This window comes from Microtus pennsylvanicus, chromosome 11 (assembly GCF_037038515.1).
Source record: "Microtus pennsylvanicus isolate mMicPen1 chromosome 11, mMicPen1.hap1, whole genome shotgun sequence".
NCBI classification, from domain to species: Eukaryota; Metazoa; Chordata; class Mammalia; order Rodentia; family Cricetidae; genus Microtus; species Microtus pennsylvanicus.
In genome coordinates, this window is record NC_134589.1 from 100,643,638 (window position 1) to 100,664,626 (window position 20,989).

General features: G+C 50.9%; 1 protein-coding gene across 2 annotated transcripts in view; it reads left to right on the plus strand.

Moving 5' to 3' along the window:
* The window catches only part of Snx29 (sorting nexin 29), a 420,267-nt gene extending 401,905 nt beyond the window's left edge, over window positions 1–18,362 (plus strand). Inside the window, exons 20-21 of one of the 2 annotated variants that reach the window (XM_075942055.1) lie at window positions 1,226–1,365; window positions 14,532–18,362. In XM_075942055.1, coding sequence (XP_075798170.1) covers window positions 1,226–1,365; window positions 14,532–14,661 — 270 coding nt within the window. In that variant the 3' untranslated portion in view covers window positions 14,662–18,362. The remainder of the gene's footprint in view (window positions 1–1,225; window positions 1,366–14,531) is intronic. The other variant, XM_075942057.1, reaches the window with a different exon arrangement.
* Window positions 18,363–20,989: the final 2,627 nt, after the last annotated feature.

Here is a 20,989-nt window from a genome sequence, read left to right on the forward strand (position 1 = left end):
AACTGTAGTCTCAGAAAAACTGCAGTACTATCTGCATCTACACATGTCCTCTACTGCAGGGCCCGCTCTTCTATGTGGGGTGCACTTTTAAAATGTCACTCTTCTGGTACCAGGCATCTGTGTCCCCTGTGCTCTCTCACCCCATTCCATGTGGTGGAAGAGCACTAGGAGGCTTCCTCAGTACCATCTAACACACACTCACACTGGACAAAGTGAGTCTGAGCCCCTAGGGAGAGGACCCCTTCCTGTGGTCCGATGGTGAGGGTGAGCTCTGCTCTAGGCAGCAGCTTCCTCAGTTGCTGTGTGATCCAGCAAACTGTGAGGCTGCGAGTCCCTGCTCCCTCACAGCCTTCTCCTCTCTGCACTGAGCCCAGAAAGAGGGAGCCTTCACTGGCACCCATACTGCCCACATTCTTTGTCATGATCGAGAGCCCACCTAGGCAGAGGCATGCAGGTAGAAGTACCTGGAGAATGTGAAGGTGCAGGCCACTGTCTGGGCAGGGGTCCTGCCCGCCAGGACCACAAGACACAGGATGGAGTAAGGCTGGGTGAGAGCACACACTCGGAGCCTCGGAGTGTGTACCTCGTGTGACCATCTGACTCGGACACTGTGCCTGCCTTCCGGGCTGTGCCACACAGCTTTGGCCACATTTTGAAGAGATGGTAAAACTTTTTGTTCATAGAACCTTTTGTAATCAGTGACAGATTCATATTTTGAAAAACTGTTAGCACAAATTAAGCATGTTCTCCAAAGGATAGCAGTGTGATTAATAACTGTGTATACCATGTGTTTACCAGATTCACTTATGTCACCTCCAGTGGCCTGTGAACTCCATCGGAGCCACTGTTCTGTCCTTGGTCTCTGATGCCACACTTAGAATATTGTGACACCAAGAAACAACAGCCTTACCTAGCGATTCATTCATTCATTTGTTCATTCGCTCACTCGTTTGTGGGAGCACACTGTACACAGGTATTGGACCTGCCTTTCCTATGCTTGATAAAAATGGCATCCCAGACGTCTTTCCCATAGCACACATAAAGCCGTGGAGACCAGTTGTGCACAGCAGTGATTGAACCCAGCACACACGAGACAAGTGCTCTACCACTGAGCTGTACTCCACGGCCTCTGACAGTTGTTGCCTGATGGGTGCGTGCTGGACAAGATCCCCTCTGAGTTCATGACACAAGCATACTGAGTGCACATTCTTACCCGCCTTCCTAGGACGCCAAGTTCGTGGAGGAGCGACGAAAGCAGCTCCAGAGTTACCTACGCAGCGTCATGAACAAGGTCATCCAGATGGTGCCTGAGTTTGCTGCCAACCCCAAGAAAGAGACCCTGGTGCAGCTGGTGCCCTTCTTTGTGTGAGTACCTGTTGGGGGGAATACTGGACACCACACCAAGCTCTGTCTGGGGCTTGTGAAGCAGGTGGTACCTAGGAGCTGTCGGTGGTGCTGAAATGCAAATTCCACCCTGCACTTTGGGAAACCTGTGTGAGTGAGCGTCCTTGATGGTCTCTGTCCAGGACTGTGCTTAAAATTTTTATTACCTTTTAAAAATGTGTGTGTGTACCACAGTGTGTGTGTGTGTATGTGTGTGTGTGTGTGTGTAAGCCAGAGAACAACTTACAGTTGCTTTTTCTCCTTCCACCATGTGGGTCCCAGCGGTCCAACTCAGGTCAGCAGGTGTGGCAGCAAGTGCCTTTAGCGTATGTGGGCGGTGCTTGAGATGGTGCCTTATCAGTGACAGTCCCTCTGATCCAAGTGTCATCCTCGCCTGAGGCGTTTATGTCTTTGCAGTTAGAGTGATCGTGGCACAAAGCCCTATCCCTATGGTTTTCAATGTCTTCAGTACTGTTGAAGGTGATGATAGTGTTTCTAATATACTCTCTTCATGCAAGTCCCAGGTGAGAAGCCATAGGAAAAAGCCTGTGGGTCCCCGCAGGTACATTTGAGAATCTCATTTGAGAAGCCCTTGTCTGAGTCTGGATAATTTTCTGGGACAAAATTAGAGTTTCTTTCCACTGGGGCTCTTTAAAACAGTATGCAGCAAGGCATCTGAGGCATTCACTCCCACAGTGATGCTACAGCCAGGCTGATTTCCACTGTTTGTGGGATGCGCCAGAACTTCCACGCTGAGCTTCTGACCAGACAGAGCTACTTTCTGCCCTGCAAAGGCCCTTCTATTGTAGCTGAGAAGACTGCTCATGGGTTCTGGCTGTCTCAAGGTTTGTGAAAAGACATGCATCTCGTGCACTGTGTGTTGAAAGATGCCTTCCCCTATTTACTGTTATCCACTTAGTAGGATACCAGGGCCTAGGTATTCATACTCGGGGAAGGCCACAGTACATCATGAAAAACACTAACTCATCTCTCACAGACATCTCCAGTTAAGGTGTTTTGGGAATTAACCTTTCCCTATGAGTCCCAGCAATTTGGGCTTTATTTTCTGTTGTAGAGCCCCAAGAGGACTGAAGGCAAGGAATCTGAGGGTCCCAGTGTCGAATAAACACTGCTAGGCTGCTGGGCTGTGACAACTGTACTGCTCTGTGCAACAGTTCTGGAATGCAGGCTCAGCAGTTTGTGTTAATCGGTGCTGTGAGAGATGCTTTCTGTCCCTGATTAGTGCACAGAGCACAGGGTCCAGTTTTGTGAGCTTAAAGAGCAAAGGGAATTTCAGCAGGAGACCAGGGAGTGGAAGTTTGACCAAACACTGGGCTAGACTCTGGGTAGCACTAAATATCCGTGTCCCTTTGGCTTTCCTGGACATTACAAATTAAACTATATCTCCTGTCTTTTGTGGGCAAGATGAGGCTGCAGGGTGAAAGCTGCAGGTGGTTCAGAGAGATGATCTGCAGCCAGATCTTGGCCATACTAGCAAAGGTCCTCACGACCTTTGAGGACCATGAGACCAGCATCCCCGATGAAGTTCCTAGCGAGAGAGTTACAGTTAGAGATACGTACAGAGACACGTATACTCTCTCTCTCTCTCTCTCTCTCTCTCTCTCTCTCTGTCTCTCTCTCTCTTTTACACACACAGAGATCCACAGACAAGTATACACATATACACAGACAAGTATATACACATATTTATACACATTCATACAAATACACAGGCAGTGTACACATACACACACAGTCTCACACACAGAGGTTCACAGTTAAGTATAAACACACAGACACACAAGCAAGTATACACACATATACATATACACTCACACAGACACACAAGCAAGTATACACACACATATATACATACAGATACAGATAAATATACACATATATACACAGAGATAAATACATAGACAAGTATGCACACACATATACATATACTCATACATAGATAAGCCTACACACATATACACATAAACAAACACACACAAATGTGCATACACAGACATACACACAACTATATGAACACACGTGTGCACATATGCATGTATTTCTAATTAACGAAATAAACCCTCAAAGCATTATTGTTACTAAATCTCTGCAGCTGTCCCTTGGGTCTTTCAGACACTTTGTCTTATTTTCATGTCGAGTGAGTGAATATTCAGGATGCATTTCCGAGACACTGTCACAGTCAGATGGGCCAGCCTCATGCCGCACCTGCCTTTTCTCATCGTCTTCTAGGCTCCTGATGTCCTGGTGGAATTGTATGAAGGTGCCGTTAAAATGCCGACCCCACAAGGTTTTGTAACAGTTAGATTATAGTGATATGATTACACGTATAGACTATTTTATAACGTGTACAGCCAGAGAGGAGGCATAATTGATCTTAGGGCTGCTCCCACCACATGGGGAGCCTAGGCAGAATGGTGCCCTCACCTAGGTTTGGGGATGCAGTTGGGAAACTTACAGCCTGTGAGCACACCTGCTCCTTCTGTTTCTGAAGTGACGTGGTTGCCACTATAAAACAGCTGAACTCCATCAGATTAAAACATTGAGATTTCAGGCTTCTCTTGAACATAGAATTGCTCTTGCCCTGCCCCCTGCCATACAACACTCGGCTTTGACCACTAGTGACTCTGTACCCCTCAGATCCTGCTGTCTCCTAATGCTGCCCCTGTCTCCCCACTCCACATATCACTCTCTGGCTGGTTTCCGACATGCTCATGGTGTCATGTGCTCACTGTATCACACACTCACAGGACCTGCCTAGTTCTGCAGAGACTCGAGGGTGTGGCTCTGGACCATGGCCTCTCTTCCCAGAGGCCGTCCACATAGGTGATGGACTTGGGATACATGCATTTGCTCATGCCATGTGCCTGCCTGTCTCTTCTGTGGGCCAATCTGTGTTTACTTCCTATTTTAGTAGCCTATCCCCCCTGGAGATATGACAGGGAGCAGGAAGATCAGACCCCTGAGAGGAATTGAGTGGTGAGTTCCCCCTAAATATGCTGTTATGTCCTCAGGATTCTGTAGTGTTGGTCTACTTGGGACAGTGCCTGCTCCCACACACACTCTGCAGCTGCCAGTGCCGTTACATGTCCAACTTCATGGCTGTTGAGCAGATCTGAGAGTGGACTTGAATGAGAGCAGGTTGAATGTGCCTTCCCCACTTTGGCCTGCAGCCCCTCTGAGGCATAAGGTGGGACAATAGAAAGTGGGCATTTCTTCTCCATTTTGGACTCTGTACCAGTGTGTCACATGGGGGATGCCAGACTTCCCCTGCATACACCAGATAGGGAGCAGAAAGATAGCAACCCCTACTGTCTACTCTGAGGAGCCCCACATTGTCTGTGTTCTCCGAGCACTTGTTTTCTTAATTAAATTTTTGATTTATTTTACATACCAACCACAGTTTCCCTCCTTCCTCTCTTTCTGTTCAAAAAGGGGCAGGCCTCCCATGGGAGTCAACAAAGCATGGCACATCAAGTTGAGGCAGGGTCGAGCTCCTCCACCCAGCATGGGGAATAGGTTCCCATAAACCAGCTCATGCGCCAGGAACAGGTCCTGATCCCACTGCTCGGGTTCCCACAAACAGACCCCACATGCAGATAGCCTAGGTCGGTCCCACACAGGCTCTCCAGCTATTGGTCCAGTGTCCCAGGACTGCAACCTGCTGGGGAGGTTTACTCAGGTCCCTGGGGAAAAGTTGGTGCCATTACTGAAGGGAGGGCTGACTTGAAGAGTTCCCTGAGGAACTGGGCAGCACATCCCAAGGTTTCAGTGATTTGCTAGGCTGTCATTTAACATGTTACTAAAACATTTCTTTATAGAGGAACTCGCCCCTTGGGAGCTGCCATGCTCCTGGTGGGATAGGTGAGGGAGACAGGGTGAAGTAGGTCTCAGCACAGAGTTCAGCAGGGGTGTGGTCCCCGTTTCTCCCCCACTCACCATTACTTTTACTCCAGATGTTGTTAAATATAGCTTCTGCTGAATTGAGAAATCCGGAGAGCAATTAAGTTTCGCCTAGGGTCACAGTGGGCTGCCTTGTCTCTGCCAGGGCCCACTTGAGCCCACACTGAGGCTTTTTGTCTCAGAAGGGGTTACTGATGTGCACAACGCAGAACCTGTTATCCTAAGCTGCTGTGGCAGATGATCAGGAGCCTTCTAGGTGCCACAGTCCTCGTCAATGCCGAGCTCTGGAGAGGGTTTAAAAATAAGTGTAACTTTAATAGCATTGAGAGGGTCGTGCCTTGCTTTGTTGAACTCTGACCTTCCACAGCATCCCAGTCTCCATTGTCTGCCCAGGTAGCTCCTGTGTGACCTGGGGCAGGAGGCTGCCTCTGTCCTGGATCTAGATTTAGTCAAGAGGCATGGAACAAAGCCCAAGGTTGTAAGCCTTTCTCCCAGCCCTCCTCTGCTACTGTGTTGCAAGGATAGACTGGTGTTTCTCTCCTTTTCCTCCCTCCCTGTGCCTTTGCAGAAGCTGAGTGCTCTGTAAACAACGGGCATGCTTGCAAATGAAATAAAGCTAATTATGCTAATTTGCATAGGATGTGCCACAGGATAGGAGCTGTAAGAAGTGTGTTCTAGAAGCACGCTTCTGGTGTGCTCGTAGCCTCACTAGGAAGTAGGTGCAGCATGTTGAGAAGCTCTGAGCAGGCTGAGGAGTAGACTCATTGGGTCTTGTTAAGCTGTCTGCAGACCTGTGGGCTATATCAGGTGTGAGACAGTTGTTGAAAACAGTGTGTGCTTTGCCCTGCCAGATGCCCTTCTCACCTGGTGTTTGTGTGGTTATTCCTTCTCCAGGTGAGAAAAATAAGCAGCATTGCAGCAGTGCTGGTGGGATTAGCTGGAGTCCTCTGTGTCTGAGGATACTCTTGCCTGTTACTCTCTCAGTTCTGTTCACTGCACAGGTCACTGTAGGTCGTATAATGGTGAATGAAAAAGTCTGAGGTATCCTAAGAATAGGTTCTTGTTGGGGGATTTCAAGTCTGACTTAGGCATCAAAATCACGGAGACTCCTTCTTGGAGCATCATTGGGATACAGATTCCCAGTACACTAGTAGGAGTGGCTAACTTGAAAGTCACTCAGGTGATGGACTTTCCCCAAAGAAAGAGGGAGGAACAAAAAGTAGTGATGACCAAGGTTGGGCTCCAGGGACGTGGGTGGAGTGCAGCACCAGCCAGGCAGAAGAGAGACTGGGAAGAAGCTGTCAGGGATGGAGGGGAGGATTTCCAAAGTTTCTCCTTTGTATGAATGAGCTGTGAAATTAGCACCTTATCTCAGAGCATCAGGAATAGTAAGTTGTCCCTCGACATAGGCTGCCAAGTTGGCAGAGGCCCCGTGGAGCAGGCGGCATGGCACAGCTGTGGTGGCATCCCAAGCCAGCTCTCAAGGTCAACACGGAGGAAGCAAGGATGCTCCAAGGGATCAGGCCCAGCCTGCTGTTGGGCAGGGCCTTACCCAGCTGGCAGACATGGGAGGCCCTCATTCTACAGTGAGCAGTGTATACAGAAACGGAACCCTTTGGCCATGGTGCCATGTTACCATATGTTAAGAGACTCTGAGCAGGCTGAGGGCTAGACTTGCTGGTCTTGTAAAGCTGTCTGCAGACCATGGTCAGGAGAGAGACAGGTGTTGAAAACAATGGGTTCCCTGAGCTAGGTTAGCCATCGAGACCCACGTGTCCCCTTTCGTGTCTGTGTTGTTATTCCTTCTCCAGGTGAGAAGGAATGAGACTGAAAATGAGATTGCACACATCCAGCGTTCGGCTAGGGGCAGGAGTGGAGCTCCCATTGCCAGCTCTCCGTTGTGAAGTTCAGGGTCTCTGTTATGGGTCCTCTGGTGAGGGCACGTGTCTGCTTTCCATCTCCTGTGGGAACTCTCTGGGTTCAAGACGGGTCTGCTGCAGCCCCTTCAAGTTCTGCCCAAGCCCCCACTTTGGAGCTCACTTGAAGCACAGGTTTCAGAAAGGGCTGGAAAATGGGGCTGAAGAAGATGCAACGAGGAACTCGGGATCTGGCATCCTTATGGGGCATGGCCTCAAATATCTGCTCTCCACTGCACCACCTGACCTGCTGCTCCTAGCTGGCTTGCTTGGGAGCCACAGCCCTTTCATGTCCCTTGTCTAATATGCCGGGGTGTGCTAGACGACCCTAGAACATTGAAGTCCACGATCCGCCTGCGGAGGAAGAGCAGAGCTGTTTGGATTCCTCCTGTTTACACTCGGGGACTTGCTGTGACAGGCTGTGGATGTTTTCTCACCCGCTTGATCTGGGAAGGCAGCTTAGGAATCTACTGACACAGCAGGAAGTGGTTGTGATGCTGCACTTGGCACAAATGTTGTCTGGGACCTTTTCCTCTCAGTGGCTCAGTGGTGGCATCTGTGGTGACGGAGGACAGCAGGCTGTGCCACCGACCTGGTAATCTCAGACTTGCCCCTTTGCAGGCTCCATTCCTCTGTTGTCCCTTCTGCGGACAATGCTGGCAGCTGGCATGCTGAGGCTGAACTGCACAGTAGCTGCAATGGTGTCACTAGCGGAAGTGTGCACAGGTCATTCCTGGGCTCTTAGTAACAGGGCAGAGTGTGTGGCATTCTGAGATGGTAGGGGCACAATGAGCATTGCACAGTTCAGGCCCACAGAGTTCTCCATGTGTGTCCATGCCATCCTTTATTTTGACCTGAAAGGCCTTGGCTGTGGCAGTGTTCACATGATGCGCCCCCATGGCTGAGCCCAGAGCCATGGCAGCAGAGGGGAAGTCTTCTTTCTCCTGAGTGAGAGGCTCAGCACAGAGGGCGGGTTTCCTTATGGTGGAAAAGCCAAGCTGCAGTGGTGGGTTGCCTGCCACAGTGCGTAGCAGCCGTATCAGCGCAGAAAGTGTAAGACTGAGCCCCACGGCCCTGTGACCAGAGGCTGGATCCTCATAACTGGTGGCCTGGCTCTCAGTCACAAAGACCTCACAGGCTAGAGAGGACTGAAAGAAATGCCCCCATGGGTGTGGCTTCACAGCAGCGCTGTTCTGACTGCAGTCACAGCTTTGCTTTGGTGTTCAAAGTCTCACGTTAGTCCCCAAAGGATACAGTTGGCAGCATAGATATTACTACAATTGCCTGCCCTACTTTGTGACTTTTATTTTTAAACATTGGAGTCTCAGAAAATTCAGTTTGGAGAAAGGGGAAAAGATTAGGTTATTTTTGGCACAGTGCCCTCCTTCCAGTTTAGGGTTAGTTAAAAACAGTGACAGAATGTCTGTGGTGGCAGAGGTGTGGTGACGGCTGAGCTGCCTCGTCTCCGCAGTGCCACCGCTCTGATGGCAGCTGTCCTCTCTGGGGGCCGGGCAGGGTGACCGTGGGAGCATCATGTCGCCGGGCGACCAGCGTCTCCTGCCGTGTTACTGCTGTGTGGAAAACACCAGCTGTACGCCTCAGTGGCCCAGAGTTCTAGTACTGCTTCTGCTTCAGATGACAGTCTAGGAGCCCTGTACTCGGCTGGTCTCGAGTGGGGCCCCAGAGGGTTTTCGCTGGGTCACATCTAGGGCAAAGTAGTGGAGGGAGGGGTCAGCTCACACTAACTCACAGGTTGAGCAGGGGTGTAGTGGGAGGAAGGGGGTACTGGGGCTCAGGGTCCAGGGATCATTTCTAACAAGTTGTATGAGGGACTTGGGATACCCTTGAACTGTATTCTGCTCCTGCTGAATCTCCTGGCATATGCAGAATGCCCATACGGCCTGGATTGCCATCCCTGGCAGAGTCATTGTCCCCAGCAAGGTAAGATGTCTCGAAGCTCCACAGAGGTACCTACAGCCTGAGTGGTAAAGTCAGTCAGAGTAAAGGACAGGCTTGGGCTTCGGCTGTTACTACTGCAGAGCTCTCAGCCCATGAGGTCAGGAAGCTGATGGTGGCTTGGAGGCCCGGGCTTCTGATGGCACCTCCTAATACTGAGCTGGGAGTCTGGGGGACAGCAGCTCGCTGGAAAGGACAAGACAAGGGAGGCCATGGACCTTTTGTCACCTTTAGTCACTTGCTTCCCCTCTTACTTTTACCCAAGAGGCCGAGTTTCACATAGGGGTCTTGATTCAACTTACATATGGAAACGTTGTATCATAGGAATGGTCTCAGCACAGTCATTAGTCCCCCTCTACAGGGGCAGGAAAGTGGGGGAGTGACTTGATTGTGTCCATACAACAGGCAGCTGCAGGCCTGTGCTTTATGGCTGTAAGACTCACCACAACTCAGGTCCTGGTTCTGGGGAGCCCTCCCTGCCATTAAAGAATGAAATGCAGCCATGGGAGTATGGGCTGGGAAAGGGGGAGCTACAGTCCATGTAGGGCAGCCTCTGAATGGTGGCCCGTGGTGAGCAGGGAGGGAGCCCTCAGGTAGCAATCTGGGCTAGTTACCGATTGACATTGAAGGGGCTGATGTAGACCTCCCTCAGGTCTGTGATTTGGGGGGCCAACCCCTAAGTCTCAGTGCATGAACTAGATGGGAAACAATGAGGCCATGCTGGGTTGACGTCCTCAGTCTGTCTTTGAGCTGCACTGTGGCCTTCTGTTTGCACCTGTGACATGACCGTGTGGTGGGGTGATAGATTGGTGCTCTAATCATGAAAACCCTGTTACCTTCCCACCCTGTGCTCAACCCATGAAGGATACTGTGAGGAGAATAGAAATACTAGATTGATCTATTGATAATTATAAATAATTACCATGAACAAGAGGAGAAATCTTTATTTCCCATTATCCACAGGACTGCTGTGATTCAAACTGTTGTTTTGACTAAAAAAATGAACAAAACATGATGAGAAAATTAGAGATGTTTAAGCAGCTACCTTCCCTGCTAAAAAAGGAAAACTTCACACATATGCGATTAGGAAATCAAAGGGTTCAAATTAGTCCCAGCACTCAGAGGAGGACCAAGCTCAGTCAGCTTACCTGGGGCCTGTCAGTGTAGTAGCCCAGGCCAGCCAGGAACACAGCCCAGAGTACCTCCTGCTCTCCGCCAGGTGCGGGGTGTGAGCCTGACGTATTCCAAGCAGATGCTGGTGCTGCTGGAGCAATTCAAGGCCCTGGGCAGAGAGTATTCAACCTTCTGGAGACAGCAGAATGGCTGCATAGTGAGGGGAGGTGCCCATGCAAGGACAGCAGGTTCCAGTAAACCTTTGGTCTAGGGAATGGGATGGGCTAGGAACACTGGGGAGGAGTTTGAGCATGGGGGGTGGGGTGGAACCAGGCAGCTATGGAGATGAGGGAGTGTGCATGGAGACATCGCTGGTGTGTGGAATTAGAAGCACAGGGTTATGAGTTAGTAAATAAATGTTTTGGAAACACTCAGGAGCAAGAGATGGGCTTTGTGAAGCCTCTGGACATTCTTGCAAATTGGATCGGGAACCTGGGGACAGATGCCTGCATAAGGTATAAACAAGTGGTACCTGGCACATGAGCAAGGTAGGGTCATTGAGGAGAGAGTGGCGTGAAGGAAAGGACTAGTGGCTACCCTTGGGGACATCAGGAGGTATTGGGGGGAAGACATAATGTTCATAGGATCTTCCCGTCTAGAGCATCCTCTGCCTCCCTGCCAGTGAGAACAGAAGCTGCTACATGGGCAGACAGGTGGCCTGGCTGTGTGCCTGCCATCTGGGTGGGGCCTTGGTGTGGCCTGCCCTCTGGTGGCACTCTGGTGCTAGAGAGTGGATGATGGCATCTATACCTGCCAGACAGGAGCAGCCCAGAGTGACCCATGTGAGCTAGGCACCAGGCTAACTGTTTTTTATTTTGGCTACTGCTCTGGTTCTGGTTTGGTTTCTACAGTGCTTGAAATGGGGTCTAGGGCATTGCACACATTAGGCAAGTGCTCTGCCCTTACATGGCATCCTTAAAGGCACTGATGTCCTCTTTTGTGTACGGTCCTGACTAGACACCTCTGGGCGCCATGCCACCAAACCCAGGAAAGCTAAATGTCTTCATTAAAGGAGATCTCAAGGCCCAAGGAAGTTGAGATGTTGCCCATCATGACAGCAGAGCTGTGGTTGCATGCATATGACTGAGTCCAGCGTCTCTTCTTCCACACTTAGGGCATGGGGCAAGCTACAGGGCATTGAGTGTAGATGGTTTGCTGCTGAAGCAGAGGCAGTTTCAGCTGTGCCTGGATGCCAACAGGAACTCAGCCATAGCAGCCATCACGTCTGTCGCTGGGACGGTTCAGGGACACATGTTTTAAAGCCAGGCCTGCTCTGGGAAGACAGAAGCAAAACCAGGTGACAGCATGCTTGATCTGCTGAAATGATGTGAACCCATGATCTCTCTTTCCCTCAGCACTTCCTCCTCCACAGCCGGCTTCTCCAGGACTCTTATATCACTCCACAGAGAAAGGAATTCTCATGCCTGGGCTGAGGTGTCTTGGCCAAACTGGTGATAAATTCAGCAGGCAGAGAAGTTGCAAGCCCCAAGGGGGCCAGAGCTGAGCTGGGAAATTCATGTTGGTGGGGTGCCAGGCCCCATTTTCATTAGCTAGCAACTCTGGGACCCCAGCAGCTCTACATTGCAGAAGAGATGCTGGAAATGGGCATTGCAAATATTAGGCAAATGCCCTGTCCTTGTGCTACGTCCCTGAATGCATTGGTGGGTTGGATGAAGGACTGATCCACTCTATCTCAGTTTATAACAGAGCCCCTGCTCTGGGAGTTTGAAGATGTGAGGCCTGGCCACTCATTTCAAAGAAAGAAAAGAAAGTAATGATTAAAAGGCAGGAAGCAATTTTAACCAAAATTGCCATTTGTAAGCATTGACGGTTGCTGGGATACTGATATGAAGTATTTAAGCTTGGGTACAGGAGAAATCCTGCATTGTGAAGCAGTCCTAGGCAAGGTGTGGTGTGTTGATCACTACTTGATTCTGGTTCTACAAAGGTGGCCCTAAGGAGGTCTGATTCCCATGAGATGATTTCTCCTGCTTATGGGATCCTACTGTAGGATGTGGCTCTGCTGGAATCCACAGTGGCTGAAGACTTTGAGACACCTCAGAGTTGTAAATAGGTTGTAAAATCAGACAGGTGACGCTAATCTCTATGCCCTTGACCTAGAAGAGGGTAGGGTGGGTTAGGTGTCCTGGTGTGCACACATTGCCTGAGTGGTAGCTGTGCTGCCTGTGTGTTTGTCAGCACAGACCTGTGCAGAACGAGGGCAGAGCTGCCTTCAAAGATCAGCTGCTGCTGGGTATGGTGACCACGGACTCGGCAGGTGGCTCTGTGTGTTTGGAACCAGTCTGATCTACATAATGAGTTCCTGATAGCCAGGACTACACAGCGAGACCTTGTCTCGGACAAAGCCTGTCAGAGCCTGTTGTGAGCTCTGGGGCCTCCGGTCTTCCCCATGTGGCTTAGGAAAGGGTAACATCCAGTGATTCCACAAGATGAAGGGCAGGGCTCAGTATGTTCCCACAGAAACAAGGCGTCAGAGTCATCTTGGACACCTCATAGCCGACTGTCCTCACCGACCCCAGAAAGGAAGTGGGTCTCCTGCCTCGTGCAGCTCTAATGTGTCTGGAGACACCTACTACAATCGTGTTGGAAGTCCACGGTGGCCTGTGTCACAATGACCATTGCTTAGTCCCCCTGCTCTTGAGTACAGTCTTCCCTGCTCCCGGGAGTCGTTTCAAGACTGTGCTCTCTGGGACAGCACTGGGATCTGAGTGAGATGAGGCCCTCTTCCCTCACTGGCAGTAGAATAGCATGTGGACTTTAGGGTCCCCCTCTCATACCCCTTTCCAAGCTGGCAGGTGGAGACCTGCTGCCAGGCACTACCCATATAGGCAGTATATACGAGGCCTGCGAGCCTCTCTAGAGAGGAATCTGGAGGCAGGGCCTGGTTGATGTGATTGTTGCTCTGCGGATCACTCAGTCTGTTAACAGCTGCTCACCATAGCCAGCACCATGTGCATACCACCAATAGGAGATGACTGGGGACAGTCATCCCCCAGGAGAGCTATATCTGCTGTATGCTAGCATGCTAAACAAGAAATCCTCCAGGCTTGGTGGCATGCGTGGTCTGAAGGAGGCTGAGAGGTTGTGCAGACTGAGGCTGCAGACCCAGCCAGTACTGCCATGAGAAGTCAACCTTGGGGTGCACTTGAGGAACCACAGGAAGTGCCAGTGGAAAGTAAGGAGGCTGCATGAATGCCCGGGACACACAAGATCCCTCTGCCAGGAAGAGCTGAAGCTGCCACCACCTTCGTCTTGGCCTGTCCCCCTCATCTCGACATGCCCTGCCTTGTGCATAGTGTCCGTGGCTCTTGCTCTGCTTGTGGAGGTGCAGCTGAGGAGAACAGAGCCCACGATCCACTCCCCGTGCTTCTCTGCACACAGTAGGTCATCCGCCCCACTCTGCTTTAAGTAGCAGCCACCATTTGTCCAGGTCAGGGACGCAGGCTGTGGGCTGTCCTGGGCTGCAGAAGGTTGGTGACTAGCATGAGACCTATAGGACTGGAAAGGAAAAACACACGCAAAGGCTTTGAGGCTGTGTCCCACTCAGTTCTTCTTTTCAAGGGGGGCTCAGGGGTGTCCTGAGCTGTGGCCGAGTCTAAGGGCTCAGGGTCCACTGTGCTCACACCTGTGCTCACACCCGTGCTCACACCTGCGGCCTGGGCTCTGGGCTTATTCGTGCCACACAGCAGCATCCCCACAGGGCTGTGAGCCATGCCTTGGTCATCAGACACTGGCACGTGCCTTGTCTCTCCTCTGGGATGAACACCAGCAGAGGTCCCTGTTGCACATCTGGCTGCACATCTGTTACAACCCTGGGTGCTCAGATTTGGGCAGCATTTTCTCTTTGGCTCTGGATGGGGCTTCCCTGGGAGATGTAAGGAAGCATGGCAGAGTTCCTGGCTGCTGAGCTGACCTCCAGCCTCAAAACAGGTTCCTCATGCTGCCCTAAAGCTAGCTCAGACACAGTCTGTGTTAGGGGGCAGCTTACACAGCAACATGGATATTTTATTTCTTCAAGCTACACTGACCAGTTGGAGCTGGCCAGACAGACACTCTCCTGTCTCTGTGTGACCTCTGCTGGTCTCACATGTCCCTCCTGTCCCTGCCTGTGTCATTTGCATTTCAACATTTACTTCAAATGAGTCTCCTCCTGTCTTGCAGGGATATCGCCCCGCCTGGAGAACCACTGAACAAGAACAGCAGGCCCAAAGTAGCTTCCCGCTTCCCTAAGCTGTCCCGAGGCCACCCCAGGGAGATGCGCAATGTGGAGCCTCAGAGTGGTGACCTCTGACCTCAGTGGAACCCAGACCCCAGTCACTTTGTGCTCAACCTAGCCATGGCAGCTGGCCCTGGACACCTTGGCAGGATGACCATGTTCCCACAGAGAACATGCTCTTCTTGCTGCCACCCAATTAAACTGGTCAGTTTTAGCTGCTGACTCCCTGTCCTTAGAGCAAGGTATTGCTTACTGGACCGAAAAGATGGGGATACTGTTACTATACCCCCCAGGGTGCCAAGGATGGTTGTCACCTCCTCCAGTTCTGCCAGCAGGTCGGTGGGTGCCAGGACCCCTGGTTGAGATGCATGACACATGGGCAGAAGGATCCTTCAGATGCCACTTATGACGTGTTCCCGCCTGGGAGCTAGAATGACTGTTACGCTCTTGGATTTCCTCTTGATGCAACTGCCTGCTGCAGCCTGTGGATGGGACTCCTCCCTGTTCCTCTGTCCGCCATGGTGATTAGACACCAACAGCACTGCCCCATGGCTGGTATGGATGGGATCTCTCCAGGAATAGTCCTCTAGTTGCCTAACAGAGGCATTGGCGGTGACTTTGGTCTTTGAAGAACTTCTTCTCTCCTTGTGCTGGCTCCAGGAAGCACCGTCTGTGCAAGACACCTAAGGCTGCTCCAGCAAGGGTAGCTAGGTGGACCTGAGGGATTTCACCATCCAGTCCAGCCGTGGGCAGCCTGGAGACCCTGAGGAGGACATCCCTGGCCCTAGATTTGTGGTTGTGGCCTCAGGTCCCCGGAGATTTGGCTCTGGGCATTACAGTGGAAAGCCAGCAAGCACTACAGTGTCTCAGACCCACTGCCAGAACAGAGCGGAGAATGATTGTCCTCTGAGGTTGTTTAGCACACTCTGTCCCCTAATGTGTCTCAGTGGGAGCAGAATTCTGTGTCCCCCAAGGTGATGTTCTTCTATTGCTCTCATCTCAGGGCACCATCCTAGAGGCCAAGGCTCTCAGGCATGGAGTAGAATAAGAACCAGCTACTTGGCAACTCTGCCTTCCTCTGCCCCCAAGCCCGGGTCTGTCTGTTTCTCAGGACCCACTGTCTCCCCAGTGCAAAACCTCCTTGGTGTCTTGGGACAGCTTAGAAAAAAAGCTTACAAAAGGAACCATGTACCAAGCAATATGTGCGTCCCTGCCTGCCAAGGAGTTCCCAGTGGCATCTGCGTAGGGGGGCGACAGCAGAAACAGCCTGAATGTGGTCCTAGAAGGGCTTCAGCTCAAAGCTAGACCTTGGCAAGGAGTCTGAGGAAGTAGGGGCTTTCTAGCCCGAGGAAAGCTTAGCGAAAGTCCCCTAGAGGCAAGAGGGAACTTCAGAGTACAGGGAGACAGACCTAAACAGCTCCAATTCTGAAGGGCACCTTGGGCCAGGTGGGCTGTGCCCAAAAGAGGCAGAACACACCTTTCCTCCCTCATGACTGGGAGTAGGAGTTGTGGGAAGCAGGGAAACCATCTTCAGCTTGCTGGGAGTGGAGGACCCAAGAGATTCTCAGCCCTAGAAAGTCAACGTGGTTCTTCTCTTGTCTGCCTAAGAGACCAGACTCCACATAAACACCACACCCAGAATGTAGGGCGGACAGATGGACCCAGCGGCCAAAAAAAGACTCTGTGAGACTCTAGTAGCCCTAAGCCCACCTGAGCTTGGAGACTCAGATGGACACTTCGTATTCTGTCATGTTCTGTAAAGAAAGGATCCTGACACCTCCCACATCTCCACAGCCTATAGTTCCAAGCAGCAGACCTGGCCCCAACACGTCACTAAGAGTCTGTTCTCTCAGTGCAGACACAGATGGCATACAGAACTATCTTTCACATTCAGCACCTGCAGTTAAAGCAGAGGGAGGGAAGGAGGGAGGGAAAAAGAAAGGAAGGAAGGGAAAAAGAAAGAAAGAAAGGAAGGAAGAAAGGAAGAAAGAAAGAAAAAAGAAAGAGCAAGAGAGAGAAAGAGTAGATGCCTTGGCTTTCGAGGATTAATTATGGGAAATTTGCCCAACTCTGCAATAATGTGAATATGAGAATGGTTCCAGGGACCATGTAGGACTTTGGTTGCTTGATATCTGCCTCTTACCCACCCCTTTTCCCCTTTGTTGGGGATTGACACTGGGGCCTTGCAAGTGCTGGACAAAAGCTCTCCACTGACCATACTCCAGACCTGCTCAAACTGATCCCACAGAAACCTGGAAATCATTCTTGGCTCCAGGGTGCCTATCTCATTACCTCACAGTGTGAGCATGTAACCCCCTGGAACTTGGGCAGAGCAGTGCAGACCAGGGGGTTCAGGTGATGGAAGGCTGTTCCCACAATGCTCCTAGATCTGAGGCCCAAAGTCTAGAGAGGAATGTAGGACCATGGCCACCCAGTGGGTCTGACACAATGCCACCTCTTCAGGAGACTGTTTCCCAACCCTGAGCCTGGCTGTGGCCTTGGCATCCTTGTGGCTGCTAAAACTTCGTTCTTGGAACAGTTCATGTGTCCTGAGGCCCAAGTCACAGTGTTCCAGGCCTCGGCTCCTGTGCCATCTACACCAGCTCCATCTGTGTAAGACACAGCTGTTGTGTTAATATAACTGGCCCCTAAGGAGAGGCTGGGCCCTGGTCTCGTAGGTCTACCACCAGACTCCATCCCTTTGGCACCCTTCACTTGCATACACCCACCCAACTGTGCCCTGCTGAGGACTTAGAAGCTTAGATCTTCAGTCACCAGGATGACCCAGGAGCAGTCCAGCCATACTGCCTTGTTCCTGCGCAGCTACACTGGCTGGGAGGCATGCAAGGAGGAGCAGCCTCGTGCCCATGGCAATAAGACTTGATGTTCAACACTCCCACTAGGGACAATGCCACCCACTGCAGAGCTGCCTCCTGGTCGGGGGCGCTGTGGCCAGAAGGCAGGTACCTCCTCATGAACAAGGTCTATTGTAATGGACATTCTTCAAAATATTGTGCATTATTTCATTAAAGCTAGTGTTAATTGTTTGCTGTTTCGGTTGGTTCTGCGCTAACTTTGCACAACTGTAGCACTGTATATTTTATCTAATGTTTCTGTGCCAAATGTTTGGCTCTCTGTTGCTCTGATGTGGTCTCCATTATGGTTCTGAAGGAAAGTGTAGGCAGTGGGCAGGGAGAGTGGAATGCACTCTGCAGACTGCAGTGGACGCTGGGTCAAGGCTCGGAGTCACTTCTCACCACGACCATCTCCCGTCTTGTAGACACTGCTCACTGCGTGTTTCAGCCAACATCTGCAACCCGCTCAACTCCACTCCATCAGGGGAGACCGCTTGACCACATGGAGGTTCTTGTCATCAGTAGGATGGATTGGGAAGCCCCAGGAAGAATTGGGACACAGGACACATGACAGTGGGTTGCACAGGAGCCCGTAGGGTTGCTGAGCACCTGGGAAGAACACACAAGAGCTGGGACCTCTAGGGGAGCGAGGGTCTGGTTTGCCATCCCCATCCACCCCAGAGAGGTTCTCTGGCTGCTGCAGCCCTGTCTGGAGCCCAGAAGCCTGAGCATGTGGTACCCCAACTCCAACTCCCCTCTTATGTTAAGGTTTACACAATAGAATTTTTAAACAAATATGTTTAATTTTCTAAAATCTCTTGTATTAAATTTTTCTTTTGGAATAAGCTGTGGATTTTGTTACAATCTGGTTGAGAGAAGCCTTTTCAGTGAGGGGATTAAAATGGCATTTTTTAAGACTTTCTTCTCTGTGGTTTCTTTGTCTAGATTCTTTACTAACAATTAGGAATTCAATGAATACATCACAAGAAAGCCATTAGGTTCTAAAGTTTAGAAGGTTCACTTATCACTTCAGGTGACACTTCAGACATCAAGACGTGGTTCAACTAACAGCTGTTTTGTCTGAATTAAATATGGGAGTCACTTGTAATATTATACTTATCTTGGTAAAGTAGAACGTAGAGTAAGAATTCCACTCAGAAAAAAAATTCCACAAGCTCATGCCCGGTTCCTATGCACGCACTCAGGAAGTGGCAGGGAAAGGTACGTAGTTCCTCTAACTCCAGCCCTGTGTTTGCTGTGAACCAGGGACTGCCAAGGAGGTAACAGCAGGCAGCAAGCAAGTCCGGCTGATACATGCTTTTGGATGTGTAAATCCAGGAGCAGCCAGACACAACCTGACCTTCTCTGGCCTTTGCCAGGGAAACCCACACCACCCTACAACCCATAGGTAAAAGCACCAGCAACTGATGTCCATGAGCCACCATGGTCCCTGGAGAAAGTGTGCGTGTGGTGGCTACTGGTCCAGACTCCTGCTGGCCTCCCCTCTGTCAGCCCTGTGGCTTCAGTTCCCTGTTCCTGGTCTTCAGGACACTCTTCCCTTTCAGCTCCTCAGTGAGTTCTGTAGCCTAAGGTGCCGCAGAGCTACCAAACTAGATCCCTCAGTGGGTAGAAAGGTTTATTGGGGATCAAACTGCCAAGGCGGTGTGTGTGTGTGTGTGTGTGTGTGTGTGTGTGTGTGTGTGTGTGTGCGTGTGTGTGTGTTGAAGGGGAGCAGAGAGAAGCAAATAGTGGAAAATTCAGTGGACTTTATGCTAGCTTGCAGGATGGGAACCTTGGATGTTACACAGGCAGGAACCAGATGCCCTTGCCTGAGGTAATTGCCCCGGAGACTCCTGAGGAATACTGGAGTTAGGCTTCTGTGTATCCACTAACATCCCTTCTGTTTAGGGCATTGTCACCTGGACTGCCATTTTGGAGGACCCACTTTGGAACCAACAGGCCCTGAATAACATCACCACCCATAGAAGATTTGTTACAACCAGTCATGTGCCCCTTAGAGCAACTGCTCCTGAAGTCTAGACCTGGCCTTCCCAGCACCCTCTCCTGGGCTGGGGCCATATCAGCAGAGGAGCAGGAACCCAAGTATCCCATGCTGCAGATTTGTAGACCTTAGGAATCCAGGGCAGACCTCCGCCAGGTGCTCTGTGGAGCACTGTGCCCGTCCCCATGTCTGCCAGTCCCTTCTGCGCTATTTCAAGGCTGTGCCTTGACACTGCTTTTCCAGTTCGCCTTGTGTCTTTCTCACCTCACTCCCTTTGCCTTCAGCCTCCTGTTCTTGGCCCCACGCATGCCGTGTCTTTATCTAACCCAGGCCCTCAGCATGCGCCGGTTCATCCTGCTTTCTGTGCCCCATTCATCCACCTGTCAGGTCTAACTTCAAGGTCATTTTTGAAGATGAACCTTCTTTGGCCCTCCAAGCTACCACCATTCCCTCCACAGCAGCCTCCTATTTTAAACTTTTTATTGAAAAACAATATTTTTCATATATTTTGATCATTTTCCCCTCCCTCAATCACTCCGAGATCCTCCCACCCCATTACCCACCTATCCTTATGTTCCTTCACCCCCTAAAACAGAAACAAGAGACACACACCCAAATAACCTCACAGAAACGAAAATCAAATAAATGAAAGACCAATCGACACAGACACAAATGGCCAAACAAAGCAAAACGAGACAGAAAGTCTTCAGAAATACCAGTGAGTTATTCTGTGTTGGTTATCCATCCACTGGGTGTGGACCTGCCCTGAGATGTGGCTCATAGACCCAGTGAGACTCCATTGGAATAAATGGCTTTTCCTTTGCCAGCAGACATCAGTTGTAGATAGCTTCTTGGTTAGGGCTGGGAGCCTGTGTCCACATCCCCCTCTCAGTACTGGGGCCTTATCTGGCTTGGACCCATGCAACCCCGTGCATGCGACCCCGTGCATGCAGCCCCGTGCATGCTGCCACAGTCTGTGAGCTCATGCTTGTCAACCCTGTGGAGTCTGGAAGACTCGTTTCCTTAAAGTCCTCCATCACCTCCCAGCTCTTACAGTCTCTCTGCCTCCTGTCCCCTGAGCCTTGAGGACAGGTGCTCTGAAGTCTCTCCCAGCAGTCTCTCTGAACCCCATAGCATGAACTTGCCTTTGAGGGTTACCTACTTATGCAGCTCCATTGCTGCCATTTCTCTTCTAGAGGTTAAGGATGGCACAGGGACCCCCAATCCCTCATAGCAGCTCCCCCTTTTCACTTAGTTAAAAAGACACAGTCATCCTTCTTTCTCTACACAGCTGCCCATGGCAATGCCATCAGAGCCTCTGCCTCTCTAAGCTATGCTTCCCAAGAGCAAAGCCTTTTCAACCTCGTTGGTGTCAATGTCCCCATTCATATGACTGTAAATCCTGGGGTAGGCCCAGAATCTTTACCCATGATACTTCAGTTTACCCTGAGAGGAGGAGCTTCCGGCAGGTCAAGGTTGCCACCCTGGGTTCTTCAGCACTGCTGGGTGCTCTTCAGGAAGGTCCCTGTGGAGGGTGCTCAGCCCT